This window comes from Pseudopipra pipra, chromosome 3 (assembly GCF_036250125.1).
Source record: "Pseudopipra pipra isolate bDixPip1 chromosome 3, bDixPip1.hap1, whole genome shotgun sequence".
Lineage (NCBI taxonomy): Eukaryota > Metazoa > Chordata > Aves > Passeriformes > Pipridae > Pseudopipra > Pseudopipra pipra.
The window spans coordinates 59,930,900-59,954,103 of record NC_087551.1 but is presented as its reverse complement, the minus strand read 5'-3'; the positions used below and the strand labels follow the sequence as shown (position 1 = coordinate 59,954,103).

Sequence of the window (23,204 nt, the reverse complement as noted above, 5' to 3'; positions counted from 1 at the left end):
ATTTTTCCTTTGTGGAATTTCCCCCTCAAACTGCTTGCTAACATCTAAATGTCAGACACTTTTATGGTCTGTCAGAGTTTCTGATAAACAATCTGAAAAGAGGCCATCTTTCAAATGAAAGGTGAAGTTAAGGACTACAAAATCAGAAACATCCACATTAAATTAAAAATGTTTGAACTGCTCCTGACTGGGAGCCAACAGTGACTGCCAATCTGAGTCAATCAGGAAAACGTTACCCCAGGTCACAAAGTGAGGGAAACAGTGCAGCCTTTCACCTTGAGACCCAGGCTGGGGAAACACAGATGACAGAATACAAAACTGAAGGTCACCCCGTGGTGAGTTTGGTGTTGTGTCAGGAGAATTCTTTTGTCCCCATGTGAAGTAGATAGAGCACTCAGGTGTACGCTCTCACAGTCCTGGCACAACTTTATACTGTGTATTTTGCCAGGGAGGAGGAGATGCAGGACCTGGATTACAGGCACCCTTCCCTGCCTACTATGTCTGAATTTTTCCAGGTCTTCAGTGAGATCCCGTGTTCACCTGTGAGTGTCCCTGCAATTGTCCACGTTGCTTGAAAAGGAAACAAAACATTATTGATTTCCAGCTTTTGTATGTGCCACCTGAACTAAACGAATGCTGTCATACAGCACAGTCAATTAAAACAAAATGATACATTTAGGGACACAACCAAATCAGACACAGTTTTTCCGCATGCGACTTCTGAGGCTTGCAGGTAACATTTGATGGAAAAGCATACAATATCAAGGATGCAAACAAAGTTTATTGTATCCCATGCAAATGTGTATGCTAAAAGGACAGAGTCTGCCACTAAATAAATAAAAAAAAAGATAGTTAATTTAGAACAACATGAAGGGGGGAAATGACAGTAAGACAGAACACCATAACCCACATAGTGGATTTTATTTTAAAACACAGGGGTGTAAAGAAAGGCCAGTACACTATGCTGTATTGGATTTTACTCAGTTCATGTATAAAAATCACCAGAATATTCTCAGGTACAGTAGCTAACAAACTTCTGCTTCAGAACAAAAAATATCTTTCCCAAAGACAGCTTCAAAGTTCCCCTGATTTTCTAAAGTTCATTGGTTTCTTCCTTTTACTTCTTCTAAATAAAATTTACTTTCAGGAGGAACATTTAAAAAACACTGTTATAAATTTAAAGTTTATCTTATAAGACAAACTGCTTTTACCCAGTGAATAGTCTAGCAATGGGTCTGTACTTCAACTTCAGAGACTGCCCACAGTTCAGGTAGATTTAAAAAAAAAATACTATAAAAAATTAATAAAAGGATCATTCCCTGTGTTGCTGCCTCACAGTTTGAGTGCTATACTGCTTGTTTTCATTCTGATTGGGTTTCCCAGCAAACGGAGAGAGAGATAATAAGAAGAATGTAGTGATAAAAGGAGATTTACTCACCTGGTCCCCAATTTCTTGTATACCTGAATCTCTCACTGACTTTGGCTTAAACTTTTGAGAGCAGTGAGAAAAACACTGTGAATCAGGGACTACCGATCAGGAAAAAGTAAGCCATGGCTTTGTATTTGCTCTGTTCACCACGCAATGCAGTGATGAGCACTTGTGCCTAGTACATTTTCCAGTATTGCATGTTTTAAAGAGTGTGAGGCTACAAACCTTCTGTGTATGATGGATTGTCATAATGCACCTCCATAAGAACGAACAGAGGGTCAGATGCTGTGCCAATGGATAAGCCAACATGTGGAGGGTAGGTGAAGCCCTGGAAATCAATACACGCATACAGAGTTCAGGTATTTTTGCCACAGTTAAGAGTTAATTTCTCTTTATAAATACAGTGACTTCTTTTTGCAATGATATGATCATATTAACGATAAAATTTACAAAGGTAACTTCTTTTACAGCTTTGTGAACATGACAATTTGATATAATATAGTTATTATATGCTCAGTACACTAAATAATTCTATCAGTGTAAATTAGTGGATCCCATGATAGCTAGAGGACAAAGCTCTGAGCAAACAAGTCTGACCTCACTGCTTTGAGTAGGAGGCTGGACTAGAGACTTCCTGAGGTGCCTTCCAATCTGCATTATCCTGTGATCTTATGATTATTTATTCTGTATTTATTGTTTGAGAAGAAAAAGAAAATTTCATTTTAAATGTATAAACATTGCATCATCAAACACTTAGCCTGACAATAAAACCCTTATGAAAAAGTGAATCAACATTTTAAATGTTCCCAGTTTCTACGAGCAGCAATTTCCAAGGAACACTGAGGTTGCATGTAATTAACTTGTTTTTCCTGCACAGATCACTGTATTCTAAGTAAAATTATTTGAACAATAAAGATGATCTTCATGGCTGCATTTACATTAGCAAGTCAATATTGCAAAAGAAGTAGTTTCCGTACCTTGCAACAGCTTGTGCTGGACCCACTGCCCCCAAATGATGCTCCTTTGGACAAGCTCTGGTCAGCCCCCATGCACTGAACCTCATTTATTGCTAGAAGGTGCTGGGTTCACCCCTGCACATTCAGTTTAACTTCATTCCAAAGGGGATTGTGAAAATTCTCAAACCACTCATAATGATAAAAAGAGCTTGCTGAGTGGGAATAACTGGGAGATTTACTTCAGAAGCTCACTCCTGAATCAAACCAAAATGCCAGTATCTCCTAAATGAACTCATTTACCAAACTCACTGTAACAGGAATTAATCTGCAACATTTTATAGTATATAGCTAATATTTTAATATGCAATTTGAGATTCTAACTTTCTGAAATGTGCAATTTGAGATTCCAACTTTCTGATGCTTGATGGACATTAATGAATTAATTGTAATATATAGTAAAAAATATTATCACCTTCATTCGATGTAAGGGTAAACTGAAGTTAATGAAGTGGGTACTAGGTTAAACCTGAATGTACCCCAGATCTGTCAGATTCCTCTCTACCGATCTTTAACATCAGGATCATCCTTGCAAAAGCCTCCATAGTGCTTGTTAAATGATAACTTATTTATATGAGTTTTTAATTTCACTTAGATTAAGATACTCGAAAGTACAAAGACTAGGTCAGAGCATAGCTGGTGGCAAAAATGCTCAAAGCATATGTCAGGGATAATGCTCATAGTGGATTAAATTTCTTTTGATGAGTCCACATAACAGCCATGGCTTCCTTGCACTGCAGCACTCGCAGATAGTTTTGGACTGCAGGCTGGCAAATGAAGGCTTCAGAAACTATCATCACCCCAGTGCCTCTCTGTGCCTACACCATCATTTGTGTGGGCACACAGTGAATCACGGGGGTAAAGGGGTGGAATTCTTTTGGCAGTAATGTTGCATTATGTCAGCTGAAAGCATTAACTGGAGCCTAAATTGACATATGAAATAAGCTGAAAACACAGCCTGGGGTGAACATGGCAATCAGAGCCTGTATTTTCAGTAGATATGCCCCCTCTGCCCTGAGCAAAGTGGTCCTTGTGCTGGCTCAGCACTGACACAGGGTCTCTCCTACACTGAAATTATGTCTTCTGGGGCTGCGTAGGAAACTTCAGAATGATATGCCTGAATGGAGCAACAATGAAACCAGGTCCTGGTGAGGCACATAACTAATTAAATCTATTTGGAAAGTCCTGTGTCTGTGTCTTTTACAAAGTCACCTACAGACACTGCTTTCCTTTCTGTTATTCTCCACAGGTAGCTGGTCATTGCTGGAGGCAGTGTATTTTCATACCCGATAGGACAAGCTGATACAGTGATAGATTTCCATGCTCCAAAGCTCCCCTACGGCATCTATACTATTTTTGTTACTTTTGGCTTGTCACTCAGGATCACCATTGCATTGCATACTTAAAAGGCCAATAAGAGGTTGAGGACTTACTGATGAGGCTTTTAGGGATTGTGATTGTGTATCCTTAAAAACAGACAGATTAAGTAATCTCTAATATACTAGGAAGAAACTTCATTATGATACACCCCCTTGTAAAGTCCCATTGATGAACCATGCTAGACAGACATTCATCTTACCTCTCCTCCAATGGCCCAGGCAAAAATTACTGTCTCACATGTGAGAAAAGAGTCTGGCATGTTGGGGTGGTAACATTCATGCCCATAGTCCAGCACACTGTCATTCAAATTGCTGCTGCACTGGTAAAGCAGGATATGGTGCACCAGATTCTCATGGCCTTTCTGGATCAATGGCTCAACCTGTCCAGGTTAAAATGAAAAGGAAAAGAAAAAAAGAAAACATATCTCAATGTGACTATTTTAATGCAGGTATGAAGACAGATATAAAAATTATGTAATACATTTATTTTAAAAGAGAAGACTTGATGTTATATTGTAGTTATGTTGAGATGTACTTTCAGTACTCTACAAACTCAAGAAATGAAGTTGCCAAAAATTTCATTTTGCCCAAGTGCATTAGTGGGGAACAGAAAAAAATTCTACATCTTGACAAAACCTCTGTTACCACCTTTCTTGTTCTCTCTTCTCTCATCCCAGTCTTGCACTGTCACTTGTCTTTCTCCCTGCCCAATCTTGTTTAGCAACATTCCAGCATGAGGGGGATATAAACCAGCTAAAAGTCTGAACCAGTTTGGTGTCTGAACGAGTCAGAGCTTTTCACCCCTGTTTCTGCCTCTTTTGTAGTATTTCAAATTACAGCTGCCCTTAGATTCTGTGTATCTAGGGTGAGCCTAGAGGTATACCCCACATTCTTCAGCAGCTCAAAATGGACTTTACAATTTTTTTGACATCTACGAGAAATCAGAATTATTTTAAAATCTGCTCAGTTGTAAAGACTTTATTAACATGAAGTCATTCTTGAGAGGTTGGGTGTTTCAGCCTGTTTACAGCAGTGATGAGCTGGAGGGCTCTCAGTGGTGCCCGAGTGCCCCCAGTACAATTAGATCACCAAACTTCAGGGTAGGCTGAAATTATTTAATTCCCGTATAAGTGTTCACTCTCTATTTGGATGGATGATGTTAAATCATCTCTGTCAGAGATGATGTCCCTAGGGCAAACATGAATACTTTTGAAAAAAATTATTTTGCTTTTCAGAAAGATCATATTCCACAAAATATCAGCATATAGAGGACAGTATTAAAATGAAAGGATTTTTTCCCTTGCCTTTGTTTTCAAGATTTCATCACATTCTATCATATCTACCTTCAAACTGAATAAAATAAAGATTAATATTTTTACAAGAAAAGTCAAGCTTTGGCAATGCAACTCTTAAGACACAGGGTGCCATGCAGTATTGCCTCAATATCACTGAACCAATGAATCGCTGAATAGTTGCGGTAGGAAGGGACCTTTGGAGGTCATCTAGTCCAACCCCCTGCCAAGGCAGGGTCACCTAGAGCATCAGGAGAGAGAAGGTTATTTTAAACAGGAAAGGAATGTATATACATCGTAAATTTACATCCATTTTATTTTGTAAGCACATTCATGTGCTACCAGAGGACCGGAATACAGTAAGCAGGAACAGTTTATTACATTATTAAAATATTGTCAACACAATTTATCTCTGCATTTCATTCAAAAAACTAAATCAACTGCAAAAGAGGAAGGGCGATAAGAAGCAGCCAGAGCCTGTGTGTATCAAGACCAGGTATGAATCCACAAAGTACCGAGTCCAAATGATGCTGAGTACCTGCATGTCCATCCAAGAAGTGCACAACCCACTTCACTGGGCTTAGAAATTAATGGAAGGATGCCAATTTAATTGGATGCCCCACAGTTTTGTTCTGGAGGCAAGATTGAAACACTTCATAGGAGATCATCTGAACTGTTCATTGTTCTCAGTAATCCTCCCATCATCATGCATTACTGTACTGCACTATGGAAGTAAAAGGTATTTTTGAAGGAGATAAGAGTCAGTTTTCCCATTAAATAAGAATTCAATCCCAAATGTATCAGACCGAATGACAAAGATTCAGAAATTCATTTCAGTTTGATGTTTCTTCTTCCCTCTGCCCCATCATATACTTGCATATTTATTCAAATACTACAGAAGAAAAATGCCCTTGTAACATGGCAGCCTATACATTACATAGCAGGATATATGTCAAGCATTCTGAAGTTCCACATAATGTATAGGTTAGTAAAAGAAATGGTCATGGGAATATTATCCCTGTATCTACCAAGAAAAAGGAGTACTTTTGTCCCAACACGTGACAGTTCTGCCTGCTGCTACAAGATCCCACTGCATGCTGTGCTTGCAATCACTACTTCAAAACCAGCTTCCTCTCAAAACAATGGGATATCACCAAAATTAGAAACTTACATCCTGTCATCATTTTTTAGTGTCAGTTACCTAAATAATAACAGCACTTCAAAAAACAGTTTTGTTCAGCTTTCTTAAGTGAGGAAAAGAAAAAGGAAGCTAAAACAAAATAAATCCTTAAACATACTTCTATTGCATCTTGTAGGATAACATATTGTTCAGATGCAGAAATAAGTCATGAAGAGCAGCAGTGAAGTTATGCTTTTTACACGTTTTTATTACAACTCGGTTGAAGAGGTCTTTCTCTTTCTGTTTTTAAACAAGTTCTTAAAAAGAAAATATTAGGAGTGGTGAAAATTCTATTAAAAAACATCTTTGGAAAATCTCATTAATCATGAATTATTCAGAAATGTATGGAGATATTTTAATGGCCAGCTTCCTAAGGCTCACATCATTATTTCTCATTGAAATGAGAGAAGAAAGAGGACCAGACCTCTTAGGTATGTTGAGCTCCCCTTCTCTGATCCGATGAACAGCTAACTGTATTTATTTACTAGAATAACTTCAGCAGAGAAAAAACCTAAAAATTATGATTTCATACTCTATTGTAGTGATTAACTGGAGTAGGGATTTAAATGTGCCATTCTACATCCCAGGTGAGTGCTGCCTCTTTACACAGCTATTTGTTATTTTGGCTCATAGAATAAATTGGTTATTTAGGCTGCCTCACACTTCCTCTCTCACTTTCCACAAAGAGCATCTGGACAGATTACTTTGCTCCAAGCTGAAAAGAAATTCCAAAATGTCATTTTTTTTCTCAAATAAACAAAATTCTTGTTCTCTGGCCAGCCTTACAAATAGTGATGAACAACAATGACGTTTGTCAAATTGGGGCCAAATTCAGAAAATCACTTGTGTTTAGAAGTGCACATAAGTAGTCCCAGGTGTAAAATCAGTTGTTAAAGCAGGTATCTACAATTAAATATCTAGATCAGGGTGGCCTGATTTCCAGAGCACTTGCAGCCTCAGTGAACGACAACACAATTTGCAGTTACAGTTTGTGCAACTTTTAGAATACTTCCGAAAAGATAATAATTTGATATGGCACATTAGGGCAAAGGAGTGAACTACAGAAAAATAGTGATAAAAATAGGTATGGTACATAATAGTCCTTAAACTCTGCAGATTTAAGTGAACAGTTAATTTTTATTTGGATTTTCTTTATACATAGCCTTGTTTGCTCTGCTCTCTTACAACAAGGGACTTTCAAATGACATTTTCAGCCAAGTAACTAGATAATCAGTGATTGAGTAGTTTAGATGGTTGCAGTGAAAATGGGAATCCACTTTTCATTTTCAGTAATTATGAAGAAATCTGACTTTGAAACGTAGTTCCTTCTCTTGTCCTTGTGAATTCCTATCCACCTCTTGTTAGCCAAGGCAGCCAACAAAAAAGCTGACAGGAGACTAAAAAGGAATATGCATGGAACTACCTATTTTCCCCATTTTACCTCATTCTTTGAGGCTCCTCTGTGGTGTTTTCCCTGTTGCTGACATGCAAGGAAGACCCAGCTGTCAGGGTTCATCTCTTTGCCATGTTGTGAATAAGCCTGCAGAGATACTGCACCAACGGGCACCTCGGTGACTTCTTCCCCTGCAGGCAAAGTGCATTTTCTGCTTGACATTTCCTAACTGCCAGAGGCATGGAGAACAAAAGCCCCATATTCATGCTACATTAAAATGTCCAACATGTTTGGGATTGCAAAACATAAGTGCATGCAACAAGACACAATCTCTCCTGTTTTTCATGAAACCTGCGGTAAGAAGCTCATGGTTTATTATTCATGATGACTTGCTTTCTGCATCTTCCTCTATCTTTTTTTGAAAGCTTGGGAAAAAGGTCTTTCTATCTGAGCACATTCACATATATGAACCTATCTGACTCCCACTAACAGAGGCAAAACATAATAGAGGTACTATAATCCTGCACCACTCCAAAACAGAGCTTTCAAAGGATGTATTTAAAATACACCATATTCAAATATAAATGAAGACGCTACCTTCTGCAACCAAAAGTAGAGGTTTCAGTTATGGTGCTTGGTTGACATGACCTGTGCTCATCGGACAGGTTGAGAAGTTTTACAGAGCTCGTTTCATGGTACTGAATCTCTTAATACTTCTGAAAACACTGACTTTCAAAAACTATAAATTAAAAACTTTTCAAGTCATTATAATGTTAAGCCAGATAAGATGTGTGCTGTCTACCTGTTATTTTAACAGAAGCCCTATTCTAGTCAAAGGCTGACATCACATGAACAAAGAGAACATTTATATCTTCCAGGGCCAAGTTACTCATCAATTTTTCTTCCTCTCTTCTCTATTTCATAGAATCAATCACAGAATCAACCAGGTTGGAAAAGACCTCCAAGATCATCAAGTCCAACCCTTGATCCAACACCACCGTGGTTACTATTATTCCTTATCTATTATCCCTTTTATTCTATTATCCCTTTATCTATTGCACAAACTGAACCTGTCGTATGTTGTTTCCGGTTTTTTTTCCTTAAAAAAAAATCAAAATTTTAATATAACAGTGGCTTGCATCTCAAGCAGGGTCAAGATACTAATGTGTTATGTATTAAACAGGATGAAAATTAAAAGACCTCAAGTGGTCCAAGAAGTTAGATTTTCTAAAAGGAAAAAAATATCTCCAGAAACCTGGAAGTCTTTCTTGCTTATTCCTGGTTTTCTCCTTTTTTATTTGCTCTGTTTTCTCTGATGTTAACAGTTGTGGTTTGTTCTTCATACCTGTTTGTGCAGACAATGAAAGTTAGCAAAATATATCCATAGTCTCACCGTAGTATCCCTATTTAGAAAACATAACCCACTGAATGTCAGAAAAAAACCCCACCTGAATTTATTTTTAGATATGAAAATGACAACAGGTTTTTGATCTTTTTGAAGTGACGATTCTACACTGAAATGTCAATGAAAAGCATGATTTTTTTTTCTGGCTCAAAAATGTAGCTTCAACTTAATCTTATATTTTAAAGACATGATGGGATTGCATATTGCCATATAAATGACTCTGAATAAGGCCACAGCCTTACATCACACCTCATGTAAGTAGTCAGTGGTGACACAGGGAAGAAAATGCAATTAGTTTGTCTCAAAATGGACACTAAAAATTTGCCAGATTTTTGTCCTGCTACTTTTGCATCTAGAAGAGTTTCTAGCCTGTGGTTGGTTCATTTATGTGTATGAGCTTTCCATGTCTCTGATTAACTCAGATCAAAAAGTGATGGCTGTGAAACTGAATACTGGCTGAGTTTAGTTGAGAGAATTTTTGCAGCAGAAAACTAAGTTATAGGCTTTCTATACTCCTCCTCAGGAAGAACTATTATATTCTTACCGATTACTTTGGTCATTGTACTGCTGTAAATTTGTACCATGTGCATGTATTGAAAAATTATCTGACTTGGAAAATTTCTTCAAAGGTTGACACAATTTCATCTTATTAGGATTCATCAAGATTTTTTCTGATTTTTTTTCAGAAGTGTAATTGTGAAATGATCAAATATTTATCTAAAACACCTCTTTTAAGGTTTTAGATTTCTCTTCAGAAAAGCAAATACTTAGTTGGCTTTATAAAGTTGGGTCTTTTTCAGCAAAAAACTTCTCCATGTATTCCAGAAAAAAACCCCTCAGTAATATGGTTTTATTTTCTTATAAATTTTCTGAAAGAAAACCACCAGCCATTTGCTGCCTAACACTTGCACACAAACCAGAAATGTGCTGAGCAAAAACTCAAGAGCTGGAAACATGCCTCTCAGCTGGGGGAGATGTATAAGTCCATGACTCCAGGGCAGAACAGGGTTTTAACCCTAACAACACAACAACTAGCTCATGTCAGTAGAAAATCCTGTCTACGCCAGTGTCACATCTGGGACACTAATCTGCTGGAGACTTTCAGCCCAGAGTTAAGGCATTCCAGGGTCAGCAAAGACCACCCTCCCCATGCCTCCATCCTACCCTGTCTGTCAGAAAGCATTAAATAATTACCACAGAATAGACAGAGCTGAAGGAGACAGTTCCAATGCTCAACTGGTTGCAGTTTAGCATGGACTAACTGCTGTAATGTTTCCTGAGATCAGCAGTATCATTTGCATGAACACAGCTAAGTGCCCATTTCTGTTTTCCTCCCTGTACAATCCAGGTCTTAAATTCAGTCATCACTACTGACAAATCCCTTTAAATCCCTCTCCATTCCAAGTGCTTCTGAGTTAAGTAAGTGGCCCTTACTTAGAAAGGTGTACATTTTGTTGAGTTAGGAGGCAGAGTAAAGCCACTGCTTCTTGTTGATTCATGGTCATCTGAGATGATATACAGCTGATGTACATCAGGAAGCATCACTGCTTGACGTGAATTGTCCTTCAAAGGTAAAAGTGTTCACTCGAATTTTTTTCATACATATTTTTCACATCTTCCAGCTGGAGGAAAATATAACCTGTGTAGTTAGTGACAGCTCTTGATTTTTGTATTTTAAAAAAAAAGAGATGTAGATGAGAAAAAGGCGCAGGCAACAGTGATACCCCCAACGTTAATCTTATCATGTGATTACATAAGGTTTCCTCAGAGGATGGAAATTTTCCAGACCGAGACTTCCATGCAACTTAAGGTATTGAAATTTGTATGATTTGTACTTAATATATTTGGGTTGGGTTTTTTTCCAAAGTGAGATTCAGATACCAGACATAAGCCTAAATTGAAATAACAGTGCTAACTTAATTGATTGATTGATTGGTTGATTTAAGTTATATTACTGGCATTTCTGTTCAACTGGTTTTGAGTACACTTTAAAACGCAGAACAAAAATCCTAACATCACTGTGGAGGAAAAGTCCTTACCACGTAAATAGAAAACTTTATTCAAAGCAGATATTTCCTGTTCTTGATCTAAAGAAAGAATTTTTTAACTCCGTAACTGCATTGTTCAATGAAGGTTCTTATTTAAGTTAAGTTTTATTAGTATATGGCATAAAGAAGTAATTAACATACCTCTGTTTAAAGCTGTAGAATATTTATTGGAAAAGAATACGTACTTTCAGGTAAAAGGTAATTGTTGATGTGCTGCTAGCTGAAAGAGGAGGCCATTTATCTAAATTTACACAGATCTGTCTATTCCCACATAGTATTTCTAATGATTACACTCTACATCCAGAATTTTGCAAGTCAGTGTGCAGAATACCTTAAATATTTTAATTAGGAAAGAGGAATAAAAACCACAATAAACAATAATCCCAAACATTTAAAAATGAGAACTAGAGATGGGTTTGGGACTTCTTGTTCTCTCTGCCATAAAGTCCATTCTTAAGTTCTTATTCCTATTTAATCACCTGGAACTCTGCCACTCATAAGGAGTTCCAGACTTTAAAGACATACAGTAATTTAGACTACATCCAAAAGAAGTATAGCTTAAAAAAATACCCATAAAACATTGTTTCTGCCTGACGTATGTCTGAAGATTTAAGATAACTCATTTAGTAACAGTTAAAAAGTATAACCCTGAGGAACAATCTCATAAAAAGCTCAAGTCAAGAAAAAACATGTTTCATTTAATTACACTTCCTGGCAACACACTCATTGCACTCCTAAGCAGCAGCAGCAGCACTGGCAGAGTGGTTGCGGTATTCAGTATGACCATAGTCTCTCAGCACAGTTGACACACTCCAAGCAGAATTATTTGTCAATTAATCGTCAATTAATCACCAGCATCATTACTTCCCTGTGAAAACAATATCATAATAAAGTAATATGAAACCAAATATGTTTCAGATCTAAAGCCAAAACGGGTACTCTATAATGAGTTTATATATATTTAAGAGGAACATACAATTTGAATAGTATAAATAATAAAGTCAGTGAAGGTACTACTCCCTTTGTGAAATCCTGAAATCACCATTCATGCACAGCAATGTCTACCTATTTTTTGAGATAGCAATGGAGAAGGTTTTAATTCTATTGTACAACTGCAAAACATTCTCATTCAATCACGTAGTTAAATAACATTGCACTTTTTCTCCTCCTGCTTGGGAGTGAACGCACAGCTTTGCCCAAAGACAGAGCATGCGAGAATTTACAACCTGTCCCTTTTTTGTTTTACACACACAGTATTCTATTAGGAAACAAATTTTCTGAGAAGGACATGCTGACTTCTGTGAAGGACGACCGAAAGTGAACAAATGTGAGAAAGACCTTAAGCATTTGAATACTGAGCCTCTAGAAGAGTCACCAACCTGCACACCCTGGCACCTATAGTTTGCTGAAGGGAAAACATGGGATTAAATAAGCACAGGGTTTATGATTTTGACATGACACAGCCTCCTGTGTCAGAAGAACAGTTCTAAGGAACTATTGCTCATAACCCTCTAAAAATGTATATTTGCAGGGTTAATATACAAACATAAGATGGTTTACAAAATAAGTGAGGTTAAGTAATGCTCATATTAACACTATTATTTCCAAATTTTCTCACCCAAAGTCAGGTCCTGGTACCCTTCTGCAGGATTTAGCACACCTCAACACAAGCATGAAATCACACAACATGGGCTGTTTTCAGATTACATGGTTCTTTTAAAGTCTATATTAAAATTATACCATAGCAATTCTCTAGAAACCAAATCTGTGATTGGCACTTCTCAAAACAGAAAGACACAGCTTCAGTTCTAGCAACTTAAGCCATAGCAATGAAAGTGAGGGGATTGAAAAAGGAGACTGAAGAGCATTAAATTGTAGTTTATAATAATTTGCTTAGATATTTAGTTTTTCTCAGGATTAGGTGTTTTGTGTTTGGGTGGATTTTTTGTGCATTTCAGTTAGATACAAGATGTAAATTATTTCCATGCAGGTATAACATCAGTCTTGGTGTAATGAGAAACTATTCACCATCTACCAGTGGTTCATTTGTCATATGTATGGATTTGGATGTCATATATGTGTAGTGGTTTGACCCTGGCTGGATGCCAGGCACACACCAAAGCCGCTCAATCACTCCCCTCCACAAGTTGACAGGGGAGAGAAAATATAGTGAAAACTCATGAGTTGAGATAAGGACCAGGAGAGATCACTCATTGAATGCTATCATGGGCAAAACAGGCTCAACTTTGGGATGTTAATTGAATTTATTGCTGACAAAATCAGTTCAAGATAATGAGAAGTAAAATAAGTCTTAAAAACACCTTTCCCACATCCCTCCCTCCTTCCCAAGCTCTACCTCCTCCTTCTCACCAGTGGCACAGGGAGATGGGGAATGGGGGTTATGGTCAGTTCATCATGACTTGTTTCTGCCACTGCTAAGGGAGAAGAGTCCTTCTTCTGCTCCACCATGGGGTCCCTCCCATGGGAGATAGTCCTCTGCCAAGTTGTCCAACAGGAGTCCGTCCCATGGGCAACAGTTCTCTGTGAACTGCTGCAACCTGGGTCACTCTTCCATGGGGTGCAGTCTTTCAGGCATAGGCATCTCCAGTGTGAGTCTCCCACAGGGCCACAAGTCCTACCAGAAAAACCTGCTCCAGTGTGGGCTTCTCTCTCCATGGGTCTGCAGTTCCCTGCCAGGTGCCTGCTCCAGCACACGTTTCCCATGGATCCACAGCCCTCTTTTGGGCATCCACCTGCTCTGGCGTGGGTCTCCTCCACAGGCTGCAGGTGGATCTCTGCATCCCCGTGGTCCTCCATAGGCTGCAGGGGCACAGCTACTTCACCATGGTCTTCACCACAGGCTGTAAGATAATCTCAGCTCCAGTGCCCAGAGTAACTCCTCCCCCTCCTTCTCCACTGACTTTCGTGTCTCCAGAGTTGTTCCTCACATATTCTCACTCCTCAATTCACTGGCCACAATTACTTCCATGCAATAACTTTTTTTTCTCTTATTAAATATGTTATCACAGATGTGTTACCATCATTCCTGATTGGCTCAGTCTTAGCCAGCTGCAAGCCTGTCTTGAACCTGCCTGGCATTGGCTATGTTGGGCATAGAGGAAGTTTTTAGCAGCTTTTCACAGAACTCACCCCTGTAGCCGCCCCGCTACCAAAACCTGGCTGTGCAAACCCAATGCAGTATGCTATGTGTGGACACAGCACAGTAGCATTGTCTGCCCATTGTCTGTCTATTTTCCCACTGTTACTAAAAAAAAGTCAATGAATCTATGCTCTAGACATAGCTGCAACTACTGTGCACTGCAAGGGGAAGCAGAGATGGAGGGGGTATCATAACATCATATATAGGGCAATTATATCAGCCCTATAGAAAATTTGCTTAAGATGCTGCTACTGTGTGATTTGTCTGAATTAGAAATTTGATCTTAAGAAGCAATGCCAAGATGCTAGTAGGACCAAGTTAGATTTGTTGTGTGATCCATCCACACAACCCCCATCAAGACAGATGAGCCTGCTACCTATGAGCCTGCTATTCTGATACTGGCACAAAATATGCTTCATAATTGCTGATCTTAGGCCCAATCCTACTCTAAAGTATTTTATTGCCTGCTGTGATAAGAAGCGTTGATTGTTTGGTTGCAGACAATTTCTAGATAAAATTTTCTTATCTTTTCAGACAAGAAGTCACAGGCTTACAGTAAAACAAATCTAAGGATGAGGAAGAAAAAATAAAGATGTAGCACAAGACAAAATGGGGTAATCATTAAGAATCCTCTCCTGAAGATCACACTACATATCATCTCAGAATTGGGAGGTGAAACTCAGACATCTTCACTAAAAGAGTTCATTTCTCTTTTCCATTCTCACCTTTGACCACATCTTAAGTTAAAGCCCCTGACATTAAACCCTGAATGTAATTAGAAATTACACACCTTTTGATTTTTATTTAACCAGAAAATCACATAGCACACGTATTTTCCAACCACATGCTGGCACAGTAAATACATTGCCTTTATGGATAGATGTTTTTATTTAAAAAGCAAAAACTAAAAGAAAATGGGCTAAATTAACTAGATGTTCAACTTTGCTGATAACAAAAATGAGTAGGTTATTTTCGCATACCAAGTATGGAATAAATAATGCAGAAATAACTGCCTAACATAAGCATTCTTATCATTAACACATAAAAGTGAAACGAAAGACTACCACAAAATAAGAATATGTTCTGTAAGAAATATTGTTTGGTGTGATAGTAAAATCTGTGGTCATGCGTAATTTAACCTTTTATCACAGAAAGCAATACTATCTCAAACAGTTTTACATATTAAATAATTTAGTAGAATATGAGAGAATAATGTATTTCTGTTATTTCCTGAGACAGTGCTTGGGAAACTTTTAATTTCCAGCCTGTTCGGTTACATAAATCTTTAGCACTGCTAAACCTAATGGGCCAATTCAGGCTTGCACTGAAGAGCCAGCCCTCCAGATCAAAGGGCAGATAGCTTACAAGCTTTGCAACCTAAGATGATTGTTTGGTTGCCAATCTAGTTTACTGAGGCTGCAATTGCTTTGTAGGGGAACGTATGGGAAAATATAGAACATTATATTATGTCAGGCTACATAGTGCAATTTGCTAGAGTTATCACATTTAGCAAAATGTAAAAGTTCAAGCCCAAGAGAATAACAAGCAGTTACTGTCTGGTATCACTCAAGTTAAAAATCAGTGCCCTCATTTAGGTACGGCAAGATACAAGCTTGCCTTCTGGCTTCCAATCAATCAGTCTCTTAAACTGGAGTCCCTTTGTGTTTTCACACTGAGGTCTTTGGTATTACTAAAGCATTCCACTGTCAAAAAGCAAAGTTACCCTTGGCAACAAGTTTTTTTGAGTTTTTACTTCCTTATCAGAGTTTGCCCCGAAACAGAACATGAAGATTAACTAGCAGCTGCTGGTGTGTTATAACACAGGCCTCTCTTTAATTGAAAAGAAGCTCCATATTCTAAGGAGATCAGTAGTGGAAAGCTTTGGTGCTTATATAAAAATATGCCCAATGTAATGCTTCTCAGCTAATGCTAAATAATTAAGTTTTTTCTGATTATGTGCTTAGCCTGTTTCACTAGTCACATTGTAAGTTTAGTGCCAAAAAAAATCACATAGGGTTGTGGTTAAGAAAAGTCCATCTTTCCCAAAAGCAAATTTTTTTTAAAAAGTATTAATTTGCAATATTTGCTTCTAACATAATCTCTTCTCTCCCTTGACCTTTCTGGTGGGATATGTCTTCCTGATTCATTCATCTAAGAGTTAGTTATCTAGCACAGACTGGTTGTCTGGGTTCTCTCATCCGTCAACGGAGAGAGAGAGAGATTGAACCATGCAGGGGGTGCTTGAGCTCGTACATTTCAGACACCTTCTCAGGATGATATACAGCTAGTTTTGTCACTATAAAGGTCAATTAAGCAGCTGACTCAGACCCTTGGGTAAGTCAAGTCAGATAAGAGGAAGCACATCTCCATGGTTAAAAATTGACTGTCTTTAATATGTTTCCTGAGTATTCATGAGTTGTACTTAAGAGATATTGAATTTTGACCACATAGCCTCATCCCTAGGATGGGGTTTATTCCCCATTTCAGCAGTGTTAAACCTGCTCATTCCATTTTCATAAGCTGGTTCAAATAAGGCATATAGAAGGACTACTTTCTACAAGAATCCAAATGTTTAAGACCTTACAAAAAGCAACCTACCATCCTCCTTTCCGATGCCAAAGGTCCTCTAAAAGTGGACATCCCATTAAAAAAGCTCTCTTACAGAATCAGAAGTATTTTATGCTTGTGAGCATGGCCACATCACAGCCTTTTTGCTGATATTTCTCTGACTATACTAGTTTTGGAAAAAACCTAGAAAGTTTAAGACTGAAAGAAAATGAGTAGTTCTTAGAAAAAAGACATGTAGATACAGCTAAGTGACCCTGCTATCCAATTATAGTTTTTATTTTACATAAATTATTTTTCCTACTCTTAAAGTGAAATTCAATATTTGACATATTTTTCACTACAGGATTATTACTAATGAAGCCTGGGGAACTACTTTTTCTAAGGAAAACACAGCGTATTTCAAAGGAATTAAGAAAACATGGAGCGAAAATTTACAATGTTGAAACTAGCACAGACTTGCTATGCACTGAAGCTGAAAAGCTTCTCACAAACTCATGATGGCATGTCTGGCATGTAGGATAAACGTACTATTCCTTCACTAGTATATGCTGTAAATTTTCGGTTTACACACAGAATTAAACAATTTGTCAGGTGGAGTGGGAGACCACAGGTCTAGAGGATTCACAGAAAATCTAGAGACAATAGAGGAAACGCTATCTTAAAAGTTTCTTAATTGCAGTGGAAAAAATAATCAAGCACATGGGAGATCTGTGGTTAATGTGAAGCCAGAGTAATGAATCTTTAGCAGATGCAGTTATTTTAATAAGCAGTACAATTACATTAAGTAACAAAAGACATGGAGTATTGAAACCTAAGCTAAAGACGGTAATAAAGAAGAATCTGTAGAAACATGAGTAGAAAAAGCAGTAAGAACAAGCTCTGAACATAAAGCAAAAACAGTATTTACTGGAACACTGAGAAGTATTTCTCACGGATGTAAAGCAAATTTTCTCTTTCTTTCTAATGGTAAATATCTGCATGATGCCACCTCACAACGAGCAAAAATAAATTCAGCAAATAGACAGAAAAAAACCCAATTGTGAGCAAATAGACTTACAGCTTATCAAAATAGAAAGAGATGTGTCAGCACACACATATCCACACACACTGAAAATCATGAAAATCAGACATCCTAACAGTACAAACATGACAGGATTTTGGAAGTTTTCCAGTGTGCTACCACTGAATAACTTTTTTTTTTAACCTGAAAAAGTAATAAGAAAGAGACTTTAAAAACAGGTAATTTACAAGAGGGAGGGTGCTGCAGAGACTCCCCTTTTCAGGGTGTGCTCCCCAGGGTTAGCTGTCTCTGCCAGCCCCTCTCCCAACGCCGGCATTCAGTGTCTCTGCCTGTGTGGGCTCTCCACACCCAAGGAGCTGTCCTCAGCATGGCATTTTCATGCAAAGGTGGGTGCATGGACATGCCTGTGTGTCTGCTCTACCAGTGGGTCTCTCTCTCTCTCCCTCTGACAGGTCCTGCTGGAGCAGAGGTCCTTCCTAAGGTGCAATCAGTGAAACCAGAGAACTTTCTTTTAGGGATGCGATTAAGAGGCATATTCAGGACCAGTCAGAATAATTATATTTACAGAGAACTGCAAAAATCCTAGCAAGACATAGTCTTAAACCCATCTCTGGAAAGTCTGGGCCAAGAAATGGAATGCTTTTTTCTAAGAAAGCTACTTCTGAGAAGGCTCTCGGCTAATTTCGGTACGTGAAGAAAGTAAAAATCCCTTGGGTAGTAAGCCTGAGGCACATACCACAGCCTGAAGCTCAAAGCAGCACAACAGGCCAATGCACACATCGCTGCAGGAAGAGTTTGCAGGCAGGCAGCCACGTGTTCTCCCATGTGAATAGCAACCAAGGTCCACCACTCCAGGACCACTGCAGAGCCATCCTGCAAATAGGTGTTTTGAAGAAAGATGGTTGCCTGCTATTACCTTTCATCTGTTTTGCATATTATTGTTTTCAAAATTTATCTATTTCCCTTGTAATTGGTTCTGCTATCAGAAAACACACGAGAGGGAAAATCTGTAGAAGTTTAACAAATTTTCAAACAGTCACAATTCAACCGGGTAGGCAGCTTGAACTGAGGAGTGATGTACACCATTAGTCACAAAACCAGCTCGGTGCCTGGTTTTGGTTGTGATCTGGGTAATTATTATCACTGTTATGCCCAGCTATTGAGAAATTTCTTATTCTGTTTTATTTCTTAGCAGGCATAATGTTATTATGAGTTATCTCTCCAGAAGTTCCTGGAGGCATTACAAAAGATCTTGTAATGGAAGGCTTTGTAGGGACATGTAGGAAGACACAATCTCTTCCCTAGGGAAAAAGTTGCAAGAGATGTGAAGCAAAGGAAGATTTAACAGAGAAGTCCTAACCCTGGCTGGGTGCCCCCTTATTGCAGTGAAGCTCTGTTCTCCATTGGTAAATGCAGCACAAGGAGAAATTACTGAATCACTTATTCATGTCCTTATTCTACCTACGAGACAAACACGAGATTACAGTCTTATCTCTTTCACGATTTACATATCATGGTGCATGCTTGATCAGTGAAAATATGCTCTTTCCCATTACCTGGGATTCCCGGAAAGCAACATGACTATTATGTAAAGAGAAAGAAAAGACTTAAGGTCCTACATAATTTACTTTTGACTAAATTTGAGATCTCTTATGCTAGTTATTTCTTTGTCTTGTGCTAACAGAAGAAGCTAAAACACTAGAGTAGATGAAGCCTAAATCCAAGTGTTATGTCACCCATCTCTTACACCATCAGATTGTATCTACAAAATATATTTGTAAATACCTTAAATATATTCTGGCTAAGAGCATATAGTCACTCTTTTTAAAAACAATGCAGTCAATAGAAATTAAACAATCCTTTTACATTCAGAATCTGAATTCAGAACCTGGCATTTGTTAACCAGAAACAATTAAAAGTCTTGTCCTCTACCTTTAATGACAGGTCTGATTTTTTTCAGTTTCCTTCATTAAAACATCATGCTTTCCTGATGAAACTGATTTTTAAAAAAAAAAATACTTTACTATAAAATGCTCAGAGCAATTTTCAAGAAGGAAAGAATGACAGAGAAGAGCTGAACATATGAAAAAAAAAAATTCCTATTGTGGCTGTTGCACCCACTTGAGACTCCAGATTATCAGCAGATTTACACATCAGCACAGCTAAGCACACATTTTTGGTGGCACAGGTTGTCCAGCAAGCACTGAGCTGTGCATTTCAGTGCTCCACAAAATCATACAAGAGGACAGAAATGGCAAAAGTCAGTTCACATGTACACTGCTGAAGTAGAATAAATCATACCAGGGACATATTTGTACCATTTCTAAACCTTTTTTTTTTCTGTCTGTAAAAATGAGATGTGTAGATTTGTGTGAAAACTGTGTTACAGAATGAATCCAGAATCAACATCTACAAAAGTATTTAACTAACACAGACAGTTTGATCAGGCCAAATAGTTCATCTGTTCTCCCCTTTGTGAAATTCAATCTTTGTTTGCATAGCTAATGTCTTCCTGAGTAGCCATAAGCCCCATCCTTTGTGTATCAGTAGGCTTTAGGAAATGTTTAATCAGTTTGCGAGAGAACATAGATACAATTCCACAGCAACCCTCTATGTGTCATCTAAAAAAAGTCACTATATGAAAATATAAGTTGTGTCCCTGAAAAGAAAGGTTAGGGGAGTGTTCCTACATAGTTCTACTGTCTTTCTGTATTAGTTTTTCTCTCTCTAAACATTTTTTAAGCAGTAACATGAAATTTTCTTGTTTTTTGAAGATGGAAAATCACTAAGGATTATACTCTAATTTTCAATTTTATTTTAAAAAAATGCATTTCTGAAAATACTATCTCTAAAATTTTAATATTCTTCATACATTTTAAAAATAAAAAAAATAAAACTATTCTGAAAAATTAGTCAACGTATTTCTGAGCTAAAATCTTGTTTTAGTTTCAACCAATCACAATTTTTTAAAAACTGAGCAACTGTATGTGCAGTCAGGCAAAACATTTAGAAAATATATTCCAGAGAACCTTTTAGCAGAACGTGTATCTACACCTTCCACCAAATTTAACATGGAAAGCTTGAATTCTAATCCTACCATTTAAAAGTCTCACTTGAAAGCAGAAAATTGGGAATCTTCACATATACACCATAATACAAGCAAAGTCTGCTTTTCATAAAGATCTGTGAAAGTAGCTGTCATAAATTTCAAATGTGATTGAAGATCAAGTGCCTGAAAGCAGAAATTTGGGCCTTGCAACTGTTCATTCTGATAAGTGCAGAAACCCCCAAAATTTCAGAATCATTATAGGTATTTATCAGACTTACACTGGGGATCATATGTTGTCTGAGTTAAAGTTTCAGTCTTACTGAAAGCACTGGAAAAATATGACTGACAATAATAAAAAAATGGAATAGAATTGTATACTTAAAGTATTTAAGAGTTTAAAGAACATAAAACCGAGGGCCAGAACTACATCACTGTGCTATCTTATGACTTTTAGAACAGTAAGAAGTTATTCTTTTGTCTTCAGTACATTGCTCTTGGGAAGAATTGTGAGCACTATCTTTTGCTCAGCACTCCTAAGCTTTCAATTTCAAACTGAAAGAAAAGTTAGGAAATGTGTTATATGAAAACATGTTTATGCATGCCCGTTTTAAAATCACCTAGGATTCTTCTGAGTCTTGTGTGAATGTTTACACACACATTTTCACTAATTTTTAAATAAACTACAACATCACCTCTTTTTTCATAATATTTGGCTTTTACATGGCTGAAGATAACGGTGTCTTTGCCTATGTGACATAACGTGGCATAACTCCACAATGGCCATCGCAAGAGAGGTGACTGGAATCAAATAAGAACCCGGCCCTTTATTTGAACAAACATCACCATTTAATTATTTTTTAATCTAAAATTACTATCTGTTAAAAGCAATTCATTAAATTCCTATAAAAAGTAGAAACCTAATGTAACATGGTTTTTTACTTAGTCTTTCCCGGAAATATTTACAGACAGAAATAATTTTCAACCTCATTTTCTTAAAGGAGAGAGGACAAAGGAGAAGAGAAAACAACAGAAAGAAAGGGGCTCTGTCCTTGTGCATGCAGTTGTTGGGGCACACCTGAATCAAGTCCTGGGCACACATACACATACGCTTGACCCATGTTTGTGAAGACAGAGAAGAGGTCTTATTTTTCCCTCCAGTAAGCAGTAAAAAAATTTCGAAGTGCAAGAATTGAAGTGTAATTATTATCTGAGTTCCTCTGAAGTTGGTCAGTCTGAATCACTCACCTTTGTCACGTGATGCTTTTCATGTTGTATGGGAATCTTAAACATTTGGCACCAATATGTTGTATCCTTGTCTGGCACAGGCACCTGTCTTAATAAAAAGGGCAAGAACACAATATTATCATAGAATCACAGAATGGTCTGGCTTGGAAGGGACCTTAAAGAACATCTATCCCACCCTATGTCAATCCCCTCACCATGGGCAGGGACACCTTCCACTAAACCAGGCTGCTCAAAGTCCCATCCAGCCTGACTTTGAACACTTGCAGGGATGAGACATGCACAGCTTCTCTGAGCAACCTGTTACATCAACCTCATAGTGGAGAATTCCTTCCTTATATTTAATCTATATATAGAAGTCACACTACCTGTAGTGTAAGCCCAAAGCTTTGGCTACCACTTTATTCCCACCTCCACATAAACTCAAAACATGGAGTAACTTACGTCTTTGTTTGTCAAGTCAAAGTATGGCAGAGAGGCAGATAAGACTTCTTTCTCAGGATTTAGCAAACGTAGACTCTTTGTGCCACGATTAGATCCATGGTAATTTTGACCCGCTTCTCCCATGTCTTTGTGGTGGTAGGCCCAGATTACCCGCACTGTGCTCTCCTGAAAAAAACAAAACCAAACCAAACAAAAAGCCCATAAGGAATAGAAGCAACATCTTCCTTACATAGTTCACATAGTTCCTAAAATTGTATGACATAGATGTAGCTGTATTTGAACAATGACAATGTATACCAGAGGAGCAGTCATCTACTTACACAATTTTGCCTTTAAAATTAATAATGTATAGGGTTCACTGGAGATACACAGAAGTTAAATCCTTCTCTGAGAAATTCTTTCCCTAATGTTGTGAGTTGAAATCCTATCTGCAAATGGCAGAACAGATTCATAAAGAGGTATCCAACTAAATGCATGACAAATATTTTTCTAGAGATATTACTTATTTGGCCAGCAATGAGATTACCTGCCAAATTTTTTCCAGGCTCAGATCTGTGAAGATGTGAATACCTTCAGTGAAA

The 23,204-nt window shown here is 37.7% G+C and overlaps 1 protein-coding gene across 1 annotated transcript in view; it reads right to left on the bottom strand.

Annotated features, from left to right (window-relative positions):
- MOXD1 (monooxygenase DBH like 1) overlaps nucleotides 1-23,204 on the bottom strand; it is a 50,428-nt gene that overhangs the window by 14,610 nt on the left and 12,614 nt on the right. The window contains exons 3-6 of the mRNA XM_064649458.1: nucleotides 22,624-22,788; nucleotides 22,183-22,266; nucleotides 4,022-4,201; nucleotides 1,655-1,757 (exon numbers count right to left, since the gene is read on the bottom strand). Coding sequence (XP_064505528.1) covers nucleotides 1,655-1,757; nucleotides 4,022-4,201; nucleotides 22,183-22,266; nucleotides 22,624-22,788 — 532 coding nt within the window. The remainder of the gene's footprint in view (nucleotides 1-1,654; nucleotides 1,758-4,021; nucleotides 4,202-22,182; nucleotides 22,267-22,623; nucleotides 22,789-23,204) is intronic.